This window comes from Nelumbo lutea, chromosome 4 (assembly GCF_056320005.1).
Source record: "Nelumbo lutea isolate HS-2025 chromosome 4, American lotus-T2T, whole genome shotgun sequence".
In the NCBI taxonomy this organism is placed as follows: domain Eukaryota; kingdom Viridiplantae; phylum Streptophyta; class Magnoliopsida; order Proteales; family Nelumbonaceae; genus Nelumbo; species Nelumbo lutea.
This window is the reverse complement of record NC_142687.1, coordinates 14,339,347-14,361,375: the sequence shown is the minus strand read 5'-3', so window position 1 is coordinate 14,361,375 and position 22,029 is coordinate 14,339,347. Positions and strand designations below refer to the sequence as shown.

At 36.8% G+C, this 22,029-nt stretch overlaps 1 protein-coding gene and 1 pseudogene across 10 annotated transcripts in view; both read left to right on the top strand.

Moving 5' to 3' along the window:
• Positions 1-19,042, top strand: part of LOC148854084 (phospholipid-transporting ATPase 3-like) — a 139,452-nt gene extending 120,410 nt beyond the window's left edge. For 9 of the 10 annotated variants that reach the window (XM_088941140.1, XM_088941136.1, XM_088941141.1 and 6 more), the window contains 12 exons: positions 7,471-7,613; positions 7,849-7,950; positions 8,050-8,113; positions 8,232-8,444; positions 14,273-14,438; positions 14,533-14,612; positions 14,691-14,930; positions 16,037-16,258; positions 16,345-16,512; positions 16,712-17,074; positions 17,185-17,291; positions 18,468-19,042. In XM_088941140.1, the coding sequence (XP_088797266.1) occupies positions 7,471-7,613; positions 7,849-7,950; positions 8,050-8,113; positions 8,232-8,444; positions 14,273-14,438; positions 14,533-14,612; positions 14,691-14,930; positions 16,037-16,258; positions 16,345-16,512; positions 16,712-17,074; positions 17,185-17,291; positions 18,468-18,774 (2,175 nt within the window). In that variant the 3' untranslated portion in view covers positions 18,775-19,042. The remainder of the gene's footprint in view (positions 1-7,470; positions 7,614-7,848; positions 7,951-8,049; positions 8,114-8,231; positions 8,445-14,272; positions 14,439-14,532; positions 14,613-14,690; positions 14,931-16,036; positions 16,259-16,344; positions 16,513-16,711; positions 17,075-17,184; positions 17,292-18,467) is intronic. The other variant, XR_016094866.1, reaches the window with a different exon arrangement.
• A 767-nt stretch (positions 19,043-19,809) lies between these two features.
• On the top strand, positions 19,810-21,110 carry LOC148854083 (uncharacterized; annotated as a pseudogene).
• The last annotated feature ends 919 nt before the right edge of the window (positions 21,111-22,029 follow it).

The following is a 22,029-nucleotide window of genomic DNA, read 5'->3' as shown; positions in this document are numbered from 1 at the left end:
TTATCATATGCAATGCTCATCTCCTCTAAAAGTGACCCAATCCATAACAACTTTGAAACTCCAAGGGCCATGTTCCTCTTTTCTGCCTCAACTAAAGATCTGGCTACTACAGATTGCTTCTTGGTTCTCCAAGAGACAATATTCCCTGCTACCAGAGCATAGTAACCAGATGTAGATTTTCAATCATCAATACTACCAACCCAATCAGCACCTATATAAACCCCTAGATTCATGTGTCCCGGCCTAGAGAAGAGAATACCCTTTCCTGGAGTTCCCTTCAAGAAACAAAAAATCCGTTCTGCATCATCCATATGTGTCTCCAGGGCATGCATAAACTGACTAATCACATTGACAACATATGAAAATTTTGGCCATGTCAAACAAAGTTATAGTAACTTCCCCAAAAGTCTCTAGAACACTCCCATGTCTACCAAGAGCTCACCATCATCGGTTGAAAGCTTATGGTTGGCATCAATAGGTGTAGAGGCAAGTTTGGCACCTAATTTCCCTGTCTCAATAAGAAGATCTAACACATACTTCCACTAGGAAATGAATATATCATCTTTAGACCTAGCAACTTCAATTCCCAAGAAATATCTCAACTCCCCCAAATCATTAATTTCAAATTCTGAGTTAAGAAAGTTCTTAAGTGCTTAAACTTCACCTATATCACTGCTTGTAACCACAATATCATCAACATAAGCAATAACGAAGGTAATCCGACTACCTCTTTTCTTAACAAACAATGGTTATATTGTGTCTATGTAGCCAAACTCAACAAGTGCAGCTTGAATCTATCAAAGCAGTTGCTTGTGGCCATAAAGGGATTTCTTCAATTTGCACACCTTTCCCTACATTTCATTACCATATTTTGCCTAGAGGGAGTGACATATATACCTCTTCAATTAAAGTCCCCATTTAAGAAGGCACTCTTAACATCAAATTGATATAACGACCAGTCATAACTAACTTCCAAGGACAACAGAACTCTCATTGAGATCATTTTGGCAACTGGAGAGAAAGTCTCCACATAGCCAGCTCCATACACCTGAGTAGGAATCTGCTGAATTAAAAAAATATGAAAGAAAGTAGTTCCTTGAAGAGAGAAGGAAGAGAAAAGGAGAAGAAAAGAAGTTGAAAAGAAAAGAGAGCAATAATTTGGCTGCCCCCTTCACTTATTATTTATACTAAAATAATAGAACAGTACAAAGACAACTATACCCCTATATGGTGGCAAAACATAAAACAACATATATAACACTCAAAAAACATAATAAAATTTGGACTCACATAACTACTGTGGTCCCCACCTCCTATCTAACAACTAACATAAAACATCTACTCTGAAAAACATCATAAAACTAATTAATCTTCAACACTCCCCCTCAAGTTGGGAGTAAATGTCACACATTCCCAACTTGCGTAGATCATGTTCAAGCTTGTTCCTTGCCACCCCTTTAGTGAGAACATCAGCCAGCTGTAACTCTGAAGAGACATAAGGCAAACAAACTTCTCCGGTTGTTACCCTTTCTCTTATAAAGTGTCTATCAACTTCAATGTGTTTTGTCCTATCATGCTGAATTGGATTGTGGGCAATATTGATTGCAGCCTGATTGTCACAGTATAACATCATACGTTCTTCTGCTTTCACCCCAATCTCACTCAAAAGAGATCTAACCCAAAAAAGTTCTGAGACACCATGAGCCATGGATCTATACTCAGCCTCTGCACTTGACCTTGCCACAACCGCTTGCTTCTTACTCTTCCAGGAGATCAAGTTTCCACCTATGGAAGAAGAAACCAACCCTTCAAAAAATAATTTAATACCACACACACAGAAACCAACCCTTACGGAAGAAGAAAACCCTAGCTGGAGGGAAATCTCTCTCCTCCCCACGCCTCCCAACAGAGAGAAAAGTGAATCAATCACTCCGGGAGGCCTAGAAAATTTCAGAAACCAAATCGCCCTCTTCAGAAAATCAAAAGAAAGAGTCCAACTTTTCTGGGACTCTTCCCCATACTCCAGTTCTTCCTGATTTTGATGTCGAACAATAGATCACCTTCCTGATGTCTAGATCCCACCAAAAACTCCATGAACTGGGCAATCTATAGCAGATCGATCAGCCCTTTACTACTTCATGCAATCGGCTGATCTAGGGCTGCATGAGAATGCTTTAAGAAACCCTAGCTGATGCTCTCATACCAAGTAGGAATCTGTTGAATTAAAAAAATATGAAAGAAAGTAGTTTCTCGAAGAGAGAAGGAAGAGAGAAGGAGAAGAGAAGTTGAAAAGAAAAGAGAGCAATAATCTGGCCGCCCCCTTCACTTATTATTTATATTAAAATAATAGAACAGTACAAAGACAAATATGCCCTTATAGGGTGGCAAAACATAAAACAGCATACATAACCCTCAAAAAACATAATCAAACTTGGACTCACATAACTACTGTGGTCCCCACCTCCTACCTAACAACTAACATAAAACTTCTACTCAGAAAAACATCATAAAGTTTGGACTCACATTACTACCGTGGTCCCCACCTCCTATCTAACAACTAACATAAAACTTCTACTCAGAAAAACATCATAAAACTAATTAATCTTCTACACTATGTATAACCCTTAGCAACTAGCTAGGCCTTATACCTCTCAATAGTCAACACCCACTTGCATCCCACTGGTATAATCTTCTTCCCATGAGGCAAATCTACAATATTTCAGGTATTAATTTTGTAAAGTGCTTCTATTTCAGTTCTCATATCCTTCCTCCATTATGGCTTAGACAAGGCCTTTGTAACTAACTGGGATATAGGCTGAGTGGAAATAAAGGATAGGAAAGAATAATATGAGGGTGACAACAAGTTGTAAGAGGTGTTTAGAGAGACAATGTGTTGTACATTTTCTCTTGCCTTTTCTAACAATTATATGCAAGTCTAGATCTGGGAAGGAAGGTGCTAGAGAAGGTGGTAAAGGACTTGTCCAAATATTTCAAACAAAATATGAAGTAAGGTCCTTCTCCAAATATTCCTTAGCATTATCTGGTTGGAATATTATGATGCGGGTATCAAACTAGGTAAGCACAAATCCATGGAACTGCTTCACAAACTTAGGCACTCCATCAATAAATAAAATAAAGTTTTTATAACAACCCATGCACGGTAAGTGGTATGGCTCCTACACACCAAAGTGAACAATATGAAAAAGGAATTGTAAGTCTTAGATCTTTTATTACTTGCAGGATAAGAATTTATGCAATGCTTTGAGAACTCACAATGTAGGCTTGACAACTTAGTTTATTTAAAGAAAGCTGGAAATAAAAGACTAAATGAAGAAAAAGAAAGATAACCCAAACGATAATGGCATAAAATAATATGATTGACTAACTCTGACACATTCGCCTCATGGCCACTCCCAATCACCTTTTGAGATTTCATGTCCTAAAAAACACAATAAGAAGAGAAAAAGGTTACACTACAATTCAAGGATTTTGTTAAATTACTAATTGAAAGCAAGTTAGTGTTAAGCTTAGGAACATGAAGAAGTAAAGATAAGTTCAGGGTATCTGAGGCTCTGATGTTTCCCTTACTAGAGATAAGAGCAAGAGAGTCATCGACAAGAGAGATCTTGTCTTGGCCAGATAAAATAAGTAGAAAATAAATGAGACACAATAGTCATATGGTCAGAGGCACCAGAGTCAATTATCCAAGGGATCCCATGATTACCTGAGATAGAAAAATGATTCACAGTGGCACAAATACCTAAATGAGACACAATAGTCATATGGTCAGAGGCACCAGAGTCAATTATCCAAGGGATCCCATGATTACCTGAGATAGAAAAATGATTCACAGTGGCACAAATACCTAAATGAGAATAGGTAGAAGCAGAACCATTTCCTGAGGAGGTAGTAGCTGCAACGGTAGATTCTAAGTGGCTGATGAGTCAGTTATACTTCACATACTCTGCTCTAGCGACTACAAGCTCCCCCACCCCACTAATTTTTCATTACTAAAACCTTTCTCAACCTCAAAAAGGGAGCTATATAGGCATTGCCACCTTTCTCACTCCCATTCTTCTTACCATTATTATTGTCTTGAATCTAGGAGGTATAAGTTCTAGATGTAGCTTCTAGCAAGTATCCTTTGTGTACTTAGTTTCTTGCAATACTTACACAGTACATCTTTGTTTTCAGTGGTAACCCTTGGCTTCATTCCAACATTGGCAAAGTGATCAGCTGAGACTTCTGCTACTTGCACCTGCCTCTGACTTTCCTCACTACTAACCATCACATAAGCTTGGGATAAGGTCACTTCATCCTTTGCTAGAATGTTTTGTCTGATAATATTGTACTCGAGGTTGAGTTCAATGAGAAACTCAAAAACTTGATTCCTCTCCACTTACTTCCTATGAGTTACAACATCCTTAGTACAACATCCTCAGTACAACATCCCACACAATAGTATCCATCAGGTCAATCTCCTACTAGAGAGATTTCAGCATAGAGAAGTAAACAACTAAAGGCTTCTCCCCTTGTCTTAGATTATTCACATCATTCTTCAGCTTGTAAGCCCTAGGCAATATTCAACTTTTGGGAATGTCTCTATGACACTATCCCACACCTCTTTTGCAGTCTCCATGCATAGTTGCATGGAATTTGCTAACCAGCCTACAACTATTTAGTTTTCCTACATCCACCTCTCATAGGCAGGGTCGTCCTCCTTAAGTTGCTTCTTGCTCCCAGTGATGTACCCCAATTTCCCTCTACTATAGACATGGGTCTTAATTAACTAAGACCATGCCAGAAAATTAGTCCTATCTAACTTTACTAAGGTTATTGCCCCCAACAGAGTCTCCACAAACCCTCCAAGGCCAAACCCATAGTCTGTAGGTTGTTTCATCTCACCTCTTGTTTGCTTCATTAGCTAAACAGAAACAAACAAAAACAAAAATGAGGTGTTAATAGTCAAGACTTACTACCCTAATGCAAAACTTCTTTTTAATTAGCCAAAATAGGGATTTCACCGGACCTAGCAAAATGGGGGAAAGGGAGAAAGTTTAGCCGCTCCTACCAAATGCTCCAAAAACCTCTCCAACTTGGATCAATCTAAATGATAGTTAAAAAGGTCCTATTCTATCCCCAAGAGCCACTTCCAAACTCCCTTAATCCAAAAACTCTCCAGTTAGCTAGGATTTTTAGGAAACTTTCCATGGACATGACTTGGACCTCAAACAAGTGCTGAAGTATTCTCCAAAAACCTCCTCTAACTAAGCTGGATTGTTTGTTAATTAGTCATCCAATCAGCTCTCCATACAACCTGTGTATGGGACTAAAAAGGAAAAAAAAAAAAAAATAGAGAGAGAGAAAGGTGGGAACACTACTCCAATACCAAGTTGTAAATTTGACCTGTATAAATCCAAAAGTAAGTACAAAAGAAGGGAAAATGGAAGAAGATGAAGAAGAGAAAGGAAGAGAAGGGAAGGAAGAAGAGAGTCAGTTGAACCTCTCTCCAGTCCCCATGATGATCTTTATTCTAATTCTAATGTCAATACAATTACATGAAGGCTCATAACTAAAAATAATAAGAATAAAAAGAAAGAAGGCTCATAACTAAGGCCCACTAATCACAAACATAAATATAACATAACTAAATAAAAAGAAAAGGAACTAAGGCCCATTCTACCCATCATCTCTACACTTCACTTATATCCTGGTAGCCAAGTTGCACCTCCTAGGCCTCAATTATCACTTATGAAAGTTAGGGATGGCAATTTTCCCATCCCCGACGGGGACCCGACTTCCCCGACCCCATCGGGTCAGGGATGGGGATTGTTTTGGCAGGGCAGGGATGGGGATGGGGATTGAGTTCCCCACCCTGCCCCGACCCCAGTTATATATATATATATATCAAAACATTATTTATAATTTAATTTTTTTATTTATTTTAAGTAAATTTATTTTTCAAAAAGTACTATTATCTAAAAAAATTTTGGGGATTCGGGTCCCCGCAAGAACCCATCCCCATTGGGGATCGGGGATGGAGGACAAATTTTATCCCTAGCGGGGATCAGGGACGCGGATGGGGAATATGATCCCTGTCGTGCTGCCATTCCTAATCAGAGTTCATCCTCCAACTTGACGGCAGCTGTAGAAGCTGTGATGGTCACCCAAGGGTGGCTGGAATAGGGGGACTCATTTTTAATGGCAACGGGGATCTGGATTGGTCTTTTAGTGGGCCAGTTGGAGACACCAATGCAGAAGAAGCTGAAGTGAGAGCCTTACTGACTGGGTTGAGAACTCTTACTTCCCACAGCATTTCTTCAATCATGGTGGAATGAGATTCAAAGATTGTAATTAGCTGGGTGAAAGATTCATATGGAGGGCATGGAGGGTCAGCTTTTTCTTTAATGAAATCAGAGAGATCATAGACTCTATTAGATGCTTTTTCAGATGGATGAGTTCTTAACTGTATAGCTGGTGGCTTGGCTAAATCTGGGGTGCAAAGGGATTATTTGTATAGTGGGAATACTCCACCATTGTAACTTCTGGAGGGTTTCTTTTTGGTGCTTTTTGGCTTCCTTGATTGCACATCCCCTCATGTACATCTTCCCCTCTCTTTTTGTTCATTGGAAGTTACATTTTCTCAAAACACACAAAGAGGGAGAGGGAGAGGGAGAAGGAGAGGGAGAGGGAGAGGGAGAGGGGGAGAGAGAGAGAGGGAGAGGGAGAGAGAGAGAGAGAGAGAGAGAGAGAGAGAGAGAGAGAGAGAGAGATCCACCCACATTTGCATATTTTAAGGTTAATTGCGTTTTGTATTTGTTTAGTTGACTTCCATAACTAGGAGGACAAAATTGTAACACGAATTAGGGGACCTTCTGTAATTGATCTTTAGTTTCATAGGTAGCAAGAAAAATGTAATTTAAGGTATACTATAGGAAAGACAATGAAATTTGCCCAATTAAAAATAAAGTCACTTGTTTTCTACAATTAAGAATTGTTCTGCAATTAAGTGAAATTAGTGTTTTATCTAAAGCTTCCTCTTTTGGGAGGATTTTCTAATTTCACATCCATCCAATATGCAGTTATCATGACAACCACATTCTGATTTTCTTTCATGAGATGCTTTGATGGCAGGCTGCAAAGTAGATAAATACAGTCACAAGAACTAACAATATGAAACAAAACATATATTTTTTAAAGTGTCAATGGAAATACTATTGATTTTGCTAAAATGATATTGAAACGTTTAAACTACTATGGCAATTAAAGCAAAAAGTATTTAAAATTGTTCTCCATTTTCTTTTGCTATTGCCTTTTTATCTGTTTGTCTGATTGCAAGTTATATTGGCAGTAGATTGTTGGGTTTAGAAAATATACCAATATAGTTGTGTGTTTTTGTTTTCCATTTTATGGGTCCTTTTCACATGCTTTATGACATTCTGAGTTGTAAATTTTTTATTGAATGAGTAGGAATTCTTCAGATGCCTTGCTATATGTCATACTGTGCTTCCAGAAGGCAATGAATCTCCAGAAAAAATTACTTATCAGGCTGCATCCCCAGATGAAGCTGCTCTAGTTATTGCTGCCAAGAACTTTGGTTTCTTCTTTTATAGGTTTCTCCTTCTCTTATGCCATTTTTTATTTCAGTTGGTATTGGAGAATGGTCATGTTTTCAGATTCTATCATTTGGGATTCTTTAATTGTTTGTTTACTTAACATGAATGGGCAGTATCTCTAGAATAGTATGCAATTTTATATGGACAGTATCTCTAGAATAGTATGCAATTTTGTTTGGGTATATATTAAGTCCTTCATTGGTTACTTCCTGACCATTGGCCATTGTTTTAGGCGTACACCCACAATGATCATGGTCCGTGAGTCACACGTAGAGAAGATGGGTAATATTCAAGATGTCTCTTATGAGATTCTAAATGTTTTGGAGTTCAACAGGTGGGTCATATCGTCCTTCTACTCACTTCTTTGCATTTTGACTTGATACTCTCTTTCAGTATTGAAAATGATGTTTTTTTTCTTTTGCCATGTAAATAGTGTAAGGAAGCGTCAATCCGTCATCTGCCGTTATCCAGATGGAAGGCTTGTTTTATACTGCAAGGTGGAACTTTGAGGAATTTTTTTTTCTTGATATGTAACTTTGAGGATTTTATTAGGATTAACATGGTCAATTTCAAAATTTGACATGAAATTTAAAAATACCAAATAATATATTGCAGGGTGCTGATTCTGTCATATATGAAAGATTGGCAAATGAAAATAATCAGATAAAGAACTTAACTAGGGAGCACTTAGAACAGTTTGGGGCAGCTGGTTTACGCACACTTTGCCTTGCCTATAGGCATTTAAGTAACGACCTGTATGAAAGCTGGAATGAGAAATTCATCCAAGCAAAATCTTCATTACGAGACCGTGAGAAGAAGTTGGATGAGGTATGTTCCCTTTGAAGATACATTACGAAGCTTTAAAAAAATGTTCTTTGAAGGTATGTACTTGTAGAACTTCTCATCAAAATTATTTCAATTAGAAATTTGTATTAAAATTCTAGTTATTTACTTTTGTTTATTCTTTATCTGAACTTATCATGTTTCTAAACCTGTATGGCTATACTTTTCCCTGACATATTTTCTTTTTCCTTTTAGGAGGAAGGAGAAGTAACAAAATAATTTATTGAACATGAAGTTTATTGTGCAGATAAAAGGAAATACTGCAAAAAGTGTAGCTGGTAGAGTTGCAAACAGGCTTGACTGGCCCAATGGGATTTAAGGCCTAGCCTGCCATGATATTGAGCTTGTTGACCTGGTCTGGCCCATTTATAGAATCCTGCTTATTAGTTAGGTTGAACCTGGGATATGAGGATTGCTGCCTGCTGGCCCATTGGGATTACATGAACATCTCTATATTTTTTTGAAAGAGGGTAAAGTATGGTAATTGTATTAAAGAAATAACAAAAGTCATGTACAGCAAGTTTCAGTACCTCAGGCTTTACAAAAGCTGCCCCTGCAGCACTATATCCCCATCCCCTGTTTTACAAAAAGATTTCAATATACAAAAAAGGATTCATAATTCCATGGAAACATCTTTCTCAAAGCCTTGTGAAATGTAGAGTCGGCAGAATTGCTTTGGCCTTTAAAAATCCTTGCATTCCTCTTCTGCCATAGGCACCAAAAGATCACAGCAGGGACCAAGTTCCAGACTAACTTTCCCCTTTTTGACAGCCCTTCTACCCTCCGACTCTTCACAAATTCCACTACTGAACCCGGGAAGCACCCCTTCGCCCAACTAAAGTCATACATAATTAGTATATCATCATCATCCATGCCTGATCCCAACTATTTGGAGTTGGCTACATGAATCCTGTTTCGTCAATCTTTTCTATTTTAAGTGAGCATGGAAAGACAAATCGGGATCCATATCATGAGAGTTTGGCAAAAGTTTTAGTGCTCTCTGCCAACCTGTTACCTGTCACACCCTCCTCCTTTATCCGGGCTTGGGACTGGCAGTGTAAGGCAAGCTCACACTGGTGGAGTTATACATAATTAGTATATGCATTATATATTTATATGTATATAATACATGTAATATTAGTGGTACAGAGAATAACATAAACATCAATGCTACTTAGACTATCTAGATAAGTTAGGAAACCAAAAGAAAAATGGCAATAGGTTCCTAATTTAGTAAGGAAATAAATCATAATAAAATAAAACTACCCAAATATAATGTTTTACAAGAGAGCAGTATGTAAAAGAATTGTAATAAATAAAAAAGAAACAAATCAAAGATTTCAATAAAAAATTAAACAGAAAAGGAAAAGAAATCAATGTGCCAAAGGACTGAGCTCTACTTGGTCCCCCTATTCTTGGTCTGCCCTCAATTGGTCCTCTATTAATGGGCTGGCCTGCCGCCTGCCATAGGTCCAGGTCCATTTCATTATAAGTGGACTAGGTTGGGCTTGCGCTAAACCTTTAAGGTTGTTGGCCAAAGTGGGCCTGAGCCCTGTCTATCCTGTTTGCAACCCTAATGACTAGGTACAGAAAGTGTAAGCTATTTAATGACACATACAACAGCTTCACCAAACCCCCTCCCCATGAGGACTAAGATCCAATCTAAACCAACAGATTGATATCCATATAGAACAAATGGGTTGGGTGACAATTCTTCCTTGAAAGGTTCTTCAGTTTCTCTCCTTGCAAATATCCCAACAGACTGCAAATGGGATCACTTTCAGCAAATTCAGGGCCGGTAGTTACCCACCAGCCCAATCCTATTTTCAAACAGACCATTAATGTTGCTTGGGTTAAACTTTATGAATAAGGAGAAGAAAAATCCCCAAGTATTGGCACTACCACAAAAAGATTAAGTAGCTTTCTTGTTATAGGGAATTGGCACTTAGGTTACTGATTATTTTCTCCTTTTGGGGATGGGATGGGTAATCAAGTTAATTGAGTGGGTACATATGATAAATCAGAAAATACCAACTCCTGAAAAGTGGGTACATGTGCTAAATCAGAGGGGGACTTCATGTATGAAGGGGGTGAGAAGGTGAAGTGGTTTCATTTGGTTAACTAGGATATGGTATGCAGGCCTAAGATGGGTACAATATTTATGGTAATGCTTTTCCAGTATATTTTCCTTAGGTCAAATGATGTCATGGTGGATTGTATTAGAAATGGATGGTATCTTCTTAGAAGGGTAAGCAGGTGGTGGCTACATCTCAAAATGATAAGCATGTGGTTCCATCTGATGAGAGTAGGAAGATGAAACACGTGGAGATGGCAAGATGGACAACCAGATTGAATTGATAGCAAAGCAGGTTAAGAAGGGAAACAGGACTACTACCATGTTTAACGAGTCTGGTTGGGTAGAAATCAAGGAGTTTTGTAATAGGACCAAAAATGAATATACATACCTCCAATTCAAGAACAAGTTCAGCAAGTTGAGGACAATATATAGGGATTTCAAATCGTTACTGAACAAAACAGGATTTGTGTTTGACTATACAACAAGGATTATTCTGTAGATGAGGTCTGGGAGGCATACACAAGGGTAAGTTAATTATATACCGAGCGGTATCCATTTAGATATGCATATAAATAGTAAAGTTGTATAATGAAGGTTCCGACACAAAATTTTAATGTCTATAGAAGGTTAATGCAATTGACATGGTTCTATGTATTTTTCATTTGAAGAATTGGTCTAAGAAAATAGGGTGATGCCAAACATGATTCTGATTCTGATTTTCATTCTGATAAATAGGAATCAGACAAATGTGCCAAACACATCTACTCTAGATGAGAATTCTCAAAATCCATTCTTTTCTATGGGCTATCACCCACAGCCTATGCATTTGTTACATCTCTCTCTCCACAATATCTATTCCTAAGTTCATGCAGGAGACCTTATCTAATCCTGGTTGGAGGACATTATGGAAGAAGATATGTTAGCTTTACATCAGAATTGTACTTGGTAATTGGTTCCACTTCCAGGTGGTAAGAAAACTGTCAGTTGTAGGTGGGTCTTTACTATGAAGTTTATGCCCGATGGGACAATTGAGAAGCTCGAGGCCAAGGGTTTCACTCAAACCTATGGCATTGATTTTGATGAAACCTTTTCACCGGTTGCCAATATTACATCAGTGTAGGTAATTACATCCTTGGTTATTCATCATTGACCATTGTATCAACTTGATTTTAAAAATGCCTTCCATCATGGTGACCTTGTTGAAGAAGTGTATATGGAGCAACCACTTGGGTTTGTTTCTAAAGGAGAGTGTTGGGGAATGGTTTGTAAGCTAATGGATTGAAACAATCACCTCAGGCTTGGATTGGTAAGTTTAGTGATGTAGTTATGGAATTTGGTTTGCATAAATGTCAAGCTGATCATTCAGTGTTTAGTAAGACTTCAGATGCAAGTTGTATTATTCTTATGGTTTATGTGGATGATATTGTGATAGAAGGGAATGACTCATAAGGGATTAACAAGTTGAAGATGTTTCTGCAAGAGAGATTCCACACCAAGATCTGGGCAAACTTCAGTATTTCCTTGGGACAGAGGTTATGAGAACAGCCACAAAGATCTCATTGTCACAATGCAAGTATACTTAGGATTTTCTTGAGGAGACAGGTATGTTGGAATGCAACATACCTATCAATATAGATCAAGGGGAATTTGTTGATGATCCTAGTCAATATAGAAGGCTAGTTGGGAAACTCAACTATTTGACCATCACACATCCAGATATCTCTTTTGTTGTTGGAATTGTCAATCAGTTCATGAGCTCTCCTCGTATTCCTTACCTTGAGGTGGTTTTCAAAATTCTTTGGTAGTCTTGAGGCATCATTGGGCACGAGAGTATATAGAGAGTAGAGATCGTGGACATTTGAGTATATCGGGTTTTATAGATGCAGATTAGGATGGATCACGGATAGGAGATCTACCACAGGATATTTTACCTTCTTAGGTGGAAATCTGATTTCTTGTATAAGTAAGAAACATAGTGTGGTGGAAAGGTCTAGTGCTGAAGCTGAATACCGAGCTATGAGTCAGGCAACAAGGAAGTTAGTGTGGCTCAAGAATCTTCTTAAAAAAATAGGGATTCCTGAAACTTGTCATGCACCTGCATTGTGATAACCAGACAGCCATTCATATTGCCTTGAATCTGGTATTTAATGAGAGGACAGACCACATTGAAGTAGAGTGTCATTTTGTAAGGGAGAAGGTTCAAGTTGGTGATATTGATACTCCATTTGTGAAGATTGGAGACCAACTAGCAGATTTGTGGACTAAAGCTTTGCATCGCCCACAAATTGACTTAATCTCAAGCAAGTTGAGTCTATATGGAATATACACTCCAGCTTGAGAGGGAGTCTTGAGAGAGTTGTTTTATGTGAAGTCTTGAGAAGCAAGTTAATCTAGTAATTTCCAGAAGAAAATAAGGGTGATCCAGTCCTAAAATTATTATAAACAGGGGCGCTATTGTACTTCTACTTATTTTTCATTAATATATATATATATATATATATATATATAAATATATATATACATATATATATGCTGGGCCGACTTTCTTAGAGAGATTAGACTCTAATCTTCTCTTTTAAGAGAGGTTTGGATGTTTCTCTTAACGCTAATCTCTCTTTCTCTTCTCCCTCTCTTCTCTTTCTTCTTCCTAGTTTGAATACTAATACAACTCTGTTACAAAATAACTAGACTCTTTAGTGAAGAGCAATGTTCTAAAAATCATAATCGTATAATAAATCGTAGAGAAAATTGAATTGAATTGAATCGTGAATCATATTGTAAATCATAAGATTATTTCTATTTTTTACAAACTTATAAAAAAAATAAATAGGGATATACTAAAATAATCAATATATTTAGGAAAGTGACTTTACCCTATTTTTAATCCATATCTACCTTATATGTACATAAAACAATAGAATTTTCCACTTGTGCGATAGAAGCCTAAGATGTTATAATTAAGTTTGACTTGTAAGTCAAGTAATTCACATACAATGGTTCTTTAACCTACATATGATAGAAAATAAACTCAACGTCTGGTCTTAAATAACATGAATAAATAATTTTTCCAGTAAGGGCTTTAAAACAAGTCTCCTTTGCTAAAACTAACTATAAACAATAACTACAAAGTAGAGAACTAATTTTTTTTGGTTAATCACCATTAATAACTTCCCCTTTACCCCTTTTCCCCAAAGTGTTGGTTGCGGGATTTGATTCTGTGTCAATTCTGGAACAAACCAGCTAACACACCAAGCCCTCAGTTGGTTAAGTAGAGAACTAATTCTTAATTGAACTTTTTTGAATTGTAGTGAAACATTGGAATCATATAAATTGTAAGATTTATGAATCAAATCATAGGATCCAAACAAAAATTGTACAATTTTTATAGAAAAGGCTTGAGACATAAGATTCAAATCGAAACCCTTGGGATCGTAAATCATAAGATTTTGACAACATTGGCAAAGATACCCCCCATGGAAACTTTGTCATCTAGGTGTCCAACTGGGCGTCACTTTGGCAATTATGGTTTATTACATGGTTCAAAATTCTAAATCCTACTTCAACTTTTCATTTCAGTAATACTCATCAAGTCTTTTTCATAAGAACTCTTAATTATAAGATGTCATCAAAGTGCCTTTAGAGTCTGCTAGTTTTGGTCTCATCTTCAGAATTACTCCCCTCCCCCTCCCTCCAGTTAGTAATACCTTAATTTCCATTTAACATAAGTCTGCTGCAGGTGGCTGAACTTATAGAGAAGGAGCTTATTTTGATTGGTTGTACTGCCATAGAAGACAAGCTCCAAGATGGAGTGCCATCTTGTATTGAGACACTTTCTAAAGCTGGAATCAAGATTTGGGTGCTAACAGGGGACAAGATGGAAACAGCAATAAATATAGCCTATGGTGAAATTTGAATACTTTATTTATTTCTTATGTTACTTCCCAATCCACTCTATCAAGTATTTGAAGCCTGGGCTCCATTTCTTTTATGCTGCAGCATGTAGTTTGATCAACAATGACATGAAGCAGTTCATCATCAGTTCAGAGACTGATGCAATTAGAGAAGTTGAAGACAAGGTAAGAAACATTTGTAAGTTGAGACTTGTTCTTGCATATGTTTGAATGAGATCCTTAACCTTTGTAAACTTATGCTAGAATGACCCAGTGGAGACAGCACGCTTTATCAAAGAGACAGTCAAACAAGAGCTAGGAAAATGTCTTGAGGAAGCACAACAGTATCTACATGCAGTATCTGGACCCAAAATGGCACTTATAATTGACGGGAAGTGTCTAATGTTTGCATTGGATCCAACTTTACGTGGAAGTTTGCTTAACCTGAGCCTGAATTGTAGTTCAGTGGTGTGCTGCCGTGTTTCTCCATTGCAGAAAGCACAGGTATCTTCTTTTGGACTTTGACTCGCCTGAAATATTTTGTCTTCAAACAATTCCAAGAGCTGTTCATGACATTTAGATCGACTGGTAAGGAAACATTTGTCTATTCATTCCATGTTATATGAAGCCCATAGTTTCTTATTTTTCACAAGTGTGTTATTATAAACTTAATCCTACTGGACTTCATTTAGGTGTGGAAGCTTTTCCAAGCAAATTCTCATGTGTCTGAAGTTGTACCATGATTTCCTTTAGTCAAATATTTGGAGTGGTTGCTTAATATTTCCACATTTTGTTGCTTTCCACATACACTTGTGTGCACACACAAATACACACAATCAACATAAAGTTAAAGCGTGACAATTTTTCAGCCATGTGGACTCATGGCTAAATCAACCTACCCGGTCTGGGTCTTCATTTTGAGTTACAGGGCCAGGACTGGTTCTACCTGTACCCGTTCTGGTCCAATTAAGACTCGGACCCATTATATAAATATATATTATTAGTACATGACAAGGATCCCAATATTTTATTATCTCACGACTCACCTCTACTAACTTCAGATAAGATGTAAAATTATCATATTTAGGGGATATGCAAGACATTTTGAGAAGAGAGAGCAAGAGAATTAGCAGGCTTTATCAAGTATAATCAAGTCTTATCATGTCTCAGGGGCTGGCTCTTTGTATTTTTTTTTATCAAGTCAGGGCAAAGACTACCCTAACCTGGTCCAGACCCAACCCATTGACAGCCTAATGGAGTGCTGACATGGTAGATCCACCCAACCCATTTGATTAGGGGCCCCTTGGTTTTCTTTACTTGTTATAAATAACTAGGATGACAGAATGGCTCTTTCATTGGCAACAGCTACTAACCATTTGGGGTGCCACCTCCATTGTCACATGTCAATACCATGTAGAAGCAACAAACAAAATCTGAATCCTAAGATGGAAAAAATTTTGAAATGTTATGATTTCTTTCTTAGGAAATTGTGCCCAATGTCCACTAATTAAACCAACTTTAAAGTATCACTTATGGTTTGAAGAAATGTGTATGCCATTTTATTTTATGCAAGTTGATATAAAGAAGAAAAACTTCTTACTGTTTTCCAGGTGACTAGCATGGTCAGGAAAGGTGCAAACAAGATAACACTTGGCATTGGGGATGGTGCCAATGATGTGAGCATGATTCAAGCTGCTCATGTTGGCATTGGAATAAGTGGGTTAGAGGGAATGCAAGCTGTCATGGCTAGTGATTTTGCAATAGCTCAGTTTCGTTACCTCACAGACTTGCTTCTTGTGCATGGCCGTTGGTCATATCTTAGAATTTGCAAGGTTTAATTTCTTTATGTATTTGTGAGTCAAAAAGTTATCTCATGATACTTCTATTGGCTTAACTACTTCCAATTTGTTGATTTCAGGTTGTGACATACTTTTTCTACAAAAACCTTACATTCACTTTAACTCAGTTTTGGTTCACCTTCCATACTGGGTTTTCTGGACAGAGATTCTATGATGATTGGTTCCAGTCTTTGTATAATGTTATTTTTACAGCTTTGCCAGTGATCATGGTTGGACTTTTTGACAAGGTACAACAATTACTTTCAATCTTTAAGTGTTTCTGTAAAAACCACTACAGTCTGGTTTGTATTAAGATTGATCCTCAACATGCAGTATAACTGGAAAATTATCACTTCCGCAACATATATTTCCTAATTTAACCATCTATCTTCTCTTAAAAGTTAAATGAATTTTTGCTGGGATTAATTCAAGGTTACACTTTACCAGGACGTCAGTGCATCACTTTCTAAGAAGTACCCTGAGCTATACAAGGAGGGAATAAGAAATTCCTTCTTCAAATGGAGGATAGTAGGGGTCTGGGCTTTCTTCGCTGTGTACCAGTCATTAGTCTTCTATCACTTTGTGACTACTTCAAGTTGCAATGGCCACAATTCTTCAGGCAAGATATTTGGCCTATGGGATGTCAGCACCATGACCTTTACTTGTATTGTGGTTACTGTTAACTTACGTCTTCTTATGGCCTGTAATTCAATCACAAGGTGGCACTACATGAGTATTGGAGGCAGCATTTTAGCATGGTTTATTTTCATATTTATTTATTCTGGAATTATGACACCATATGATAGGCATGTAAGTCCTCTTCAATATATTTTGCTCCCTTATTTAATTTTTCTCTTTCTCTCCCCAGTTCTAAACTAATGCATGTGCTAACTTGCTTCATTGTTTTTCATTTCATACAGGAGAACGTATTTTTTGTCATTTATGTCTTAATGAGTACATTTTATTTCTTTCTCACACTTCTCCTTGTTCCCGTTGTTGCACTTCTTGGGGACTTCCTGTACCAAGGGTAAGATTTAGAATAAAATCCTTCCTGAATCATTTAGCATTTTATTTCTTTTGTAGTGAAGTTAAAAAATTGAAGTAAATGAAAGGAAAATTAATTTAGGTATTGATATGTTTAATGTTTAATACCTATTTTATATTTTGATTTCCTTTATATCTCTCCATTACTTAAGGTGCATGTCCGCGTCTGCTACTAGCTATGATTGATTCTCTGTTTTCCCTGTTTACAAGGCACTTTGATTTGCATATGTATTATTGTAGTGTCTTGAGAGTTGAAGTTGGAGCTACCCCAAGACCTGTAATTTGGTCTGGAACCTTGGTCATTTGGTGCATGTTTATCATGTAATGATGCACAACTAAGCGAGTCCCATCTTAAGAGATTACCCATGTTGTTGTTCTTTAAAGACATTTTTCCACTTCAGTAACCATACAAATAGAGTGAAACTTTGTTGCCTTGGTCTCTTAAGAATGTGTGTGTGTGCGCGTTTGGGTGAACATATTTCTTAGGTGAATTATTCCTCTAAAAGTACAGTACATGGTCAGTTGTAGGGGTGGCTCCAAGTCTCCAACCAACCAACTGAAGCTGCTTAAATTAAAAGAAGAAGAAGAAGAATCTCTTACCCACTTTTCCAGAGAGATCTGAAAAGGATCTACAGCTAGAGAAAGAGATGCTCGTAATCTCATGCATGTAGCAAACTCAATGGGAATGGGTACCTACAACCCAACCCATTTAAATGTTCCAAATGGGTGATCCAACCAGTAAATAAATGGGCTAAGTGGATGGATCGGATGGGTCGAATAAGTTGAGCCAGAAATTGCCACTCCTATTTGGCGAGTTATTGGAGCCCTAATCCCCTGTAGGGGCTGTTTAGCCCTTACTAAGATATTACCTATATTATTAGGTCTAATGAGGGCATTTCTGCATAATGTCATTCTTACTTGCCATTACATTTTATGGGACTTCAAATCGATTATCACCTTCATGGATACCAGGCTTTTGAGCTTCATTCTTGTTGGTGGCAACTCACCTCTTTTACTTGTATAAAACTCTGCTCCATAAAGAATATTGTAGACATTTTCATGATTAGAGTTTAGTGTGTTATCATATAAGTGAGGCATCTATTGCTGAATTTTCCAATACCTTGCTGCTCATCTTTTTAACATCTTGATCTGGTTTCAGAGTTCAAAGATGGTTCTTCCCCTATGACTATCAGATTATACAAGAAATGCACCGAGATGACCCTGAAGACACCAGCAGGGAAGTGCTATTAGAAGTTGGAAGCCACTTGACAGCAGACGAGGAAAGGAGCTATGCGATCTCTCAACTCCCAAGAGAGACATCGAAGCACACTGGTTTTGCTTTTGACTCGCCAGGCTATGAGTCGTTCTTTGCTTCACAACAGGGCGTTTATGCCCCACAGAAGCCCTGGGATGTGGCCCGAAGAGCCAGTATGAGATCACAATCGAGGACACCAAGAACAAATTGAATTATGAGAAAGAATTTTGTACATTTTTTGACATTTAACCTCAAAAAATATTGTAAAATAGCTGTGCCATATCCTGGTTTCGATTCTTTACCCATTTTTTTCTTCCTCCACCATACGAGCCGTTGAGGACTTGAGTGTTTTTAGGAGTCATTCACAGTGGTTGTCAGTGTCACATGGTCTGACTAATACAAGGAAAATCTATGCTCTGCTGGAAAGACATGACCGAAAAAACCACCTGAGGTTACCATTTGCGTGATATTGATTCACTTCTTACAAGTGGAATCCTTATTTATGATATCATCCATTGACACATTTGATCCAAATGGATTCAACCACTGACCCACCATCTGCATGAAAAAGTGGTTTCATTTCTAGGTTAGTTTTAAGATCATATATCCAATAATTCAAACAATGAAATGTCTTGAAAGCCTTAACATTGGGTTTGCCTATTTTGAGTTAAGGAAACAAAAATTAGATTTGATTTGCTATTAAAGGTTATACGATAATTTTCTATCTTAAATTAGAAAACAACACAATGTGGGGGTTATAATGGGGCCTACCACAACCTATATAATTTTTTAAATTAAAATTTGTTTACCCCTAGAGGCTGGCTGCAAGCTACGAGTTCTAAGGAAAAAGCCATCTTATTTGAGGGCTATTTAATGACCATCCTATACCAATGTTGTAAAGCCCGACCTCAACTAACTCTCTCTCTCTCAACAGGTCAGTGATTCAACCGTCGAGTTAAGAGAACATATTGGCTATGACTTTCCACAGTGTGTGTCCCACAGCACATTCAAAAGAAATGTTCCCCATACATGGTTTGATGTGTTGTAGGGTGTATTCCTTTCGGAGCCACTACGAACATCTAAGTTAATGGGTCAATTTGTAATCTCATCATTATAAATAAAATAATATGACTCAACCATTCAAGTCGATGAGAGCCAACGATTTTTTATATAATGTCTTAAAGTATTCTTAAGTTTTTTGACAATTGTTTAAAGGTTCTTTGTCATTAAGTTAGTTAACAAAAAGATGAAAAAGACTATTTCAGAACTATCAGCAAAGATGATGTCATGCTACTCGGAGATTCTGCTACCTCCCCTCTCCTGTCTATTAGGTGAAAAAAAGGATGTTTCAGAGCTGGCAACTGAAGCTCTTATAAATCTTTCACAAATTTCAGAATTATCAGCAAAGATGGTTACAATTAGGGGTCCGTATTCGAATATCCGATTTTGAATTTAAGATTTGACATAATCAAATTGAATTTGAATAATTTGAATATCTAATCAGTTGAATCCGAATATTTTATTCATATCAAATAGTTAATCGGATTCGAATTCGGATGTGACCTGATTCGATTTGATAAATATCCAAATTCAACCAATTATTTAATTCTTATATATAATATATAAAATATTTAACCATTTAAAATAATTTATATATATTTTATATAAATAAAATATTTATTTTATACAGCTATTAATTACCTAAAATAATTAACTGATCGATCAAATTCGAATATTTAATTAAATTCGAATTTAAACATTAATTTTCAATATCTGTCAGATATTAAATCAAATCTAGATATAAAATTTTTTAATCATATTCAAATTCAGATATTACCTAATTCGATTCAAATTGATTTATTTACACCCTTAATTGCGATGGAAATTATTATTACAGCTATGGATTTGTTATATAAATAAGATTGCAGCATTGCTCAAGTGTTGATTGTGATTCTAATTAATCTTACACAGTCGGATGCGGGTATTGCATCTTTGCTTCAAACTGGAGATGACAAAATACAAGGATCATATGTTATGAAGCTTGTGAGATCATTTTGTTCTTCGTCAAGCGAAATGAGAGAAGATCCCTTTGAACATGTTGCTTCCACACTTGTGAACATCTCAAAGATGGAAGAAGGAAAATTCTATTGGACCCCAAGAGAGGACTTTTAAGACAAATTATTCGACAATCTGATTCAGTAAGTCCATTTGCGGAGAAAGGGGGTTTTTTGGGACCATTCGCAATTACTGTTTTGAAGCTGAGAAGCAGCTACAAAACTTGCTTTTGATGTCAGAAGTTTTTTTGGCCAACTCTGCTTCTGCCTGTTGCTGGAAAGAAGGTTTATAGCGAACAGGACACATCAAAAATGCTACTTAAGCTTGGGAGTGCATGTAGATACAGAACTCAAGGTCCAAGCACTAGAAGCTATTTATTTGATTGATTTGCATGAGGCAAGTCGACGAAATCTATGGCCTGTGAATGGTCTACGTATACTACAAGTTGGGTATGAAGATGAGGAGGACACTAAAGTAATGGAAGCATATTAGCAAAAATTGTCTCCTTGTTTGTTCAAGGTAGCGAGATTGAGGAAACACTGCTTAGACGTCGAAGTAATAGCATTTTGGTTGTTCAATAAATTAAGATTTTAAGAACTTTTAGAGAATGGATCTTCGCTGGTGATTCTTCTTGTAACATGGTGTTTGAAGAAGGGATCTTCGTCGGTGAAGGAGATGGAGGCAATGAGGGGGGTGGTGCTCCACCCCAACCCCAAGCTGAAATTGTTTTGGGATCTTCACCGGTAATAGAGACAGAAACAAAGATGGAGATGGTGTGGACTTAGATAAAAGGGTATTTTAGAATTTTTTAAAAAATATATCAATCATGTGATGTCATATATGATGAAAAGTTAACTGGAAAGGAGATTTTAGATAATTATCAAAAAACTTAGGGGTATTCTGAGACAATATATAAATAATAAGGGTAAATTAGCTAAACCATAAGGGTATTTTAAGAAATTTGCCCTAAAAAGATATTTCACAATTACATATTTACTGTGATTAATTATTATTTTTATTTATCATGTAACTCGTATATAATTGGCCTTCATTTGTAAACTAAATTTTAGAAATTGTTTAGAAATATTAAAACCATAAAAAATTAAAATTATTTGACAATAACAATAACAATGACAATAATAATCTATGGGGTTTTTATTGCTTAGTCCACCCATAGACTTTAGTACAGTTGAAATAGAAGCATGTAATGAAATGAATCAAAATTCAATGGGGTAGTGAATGAAAGGTGGATTTGTTGGTAGTTAAAACCCATAAACCTAATAAAAAATTGTTGAGTGTAGAACTCTAAATTTATATCTATTTATCTATAATATTAGGAAAAATTATAGTTAGAGTTGGATTGTACATTTAAATTTATGCTGCAAGTTGGTTCAGAAACCAACAAAACTAT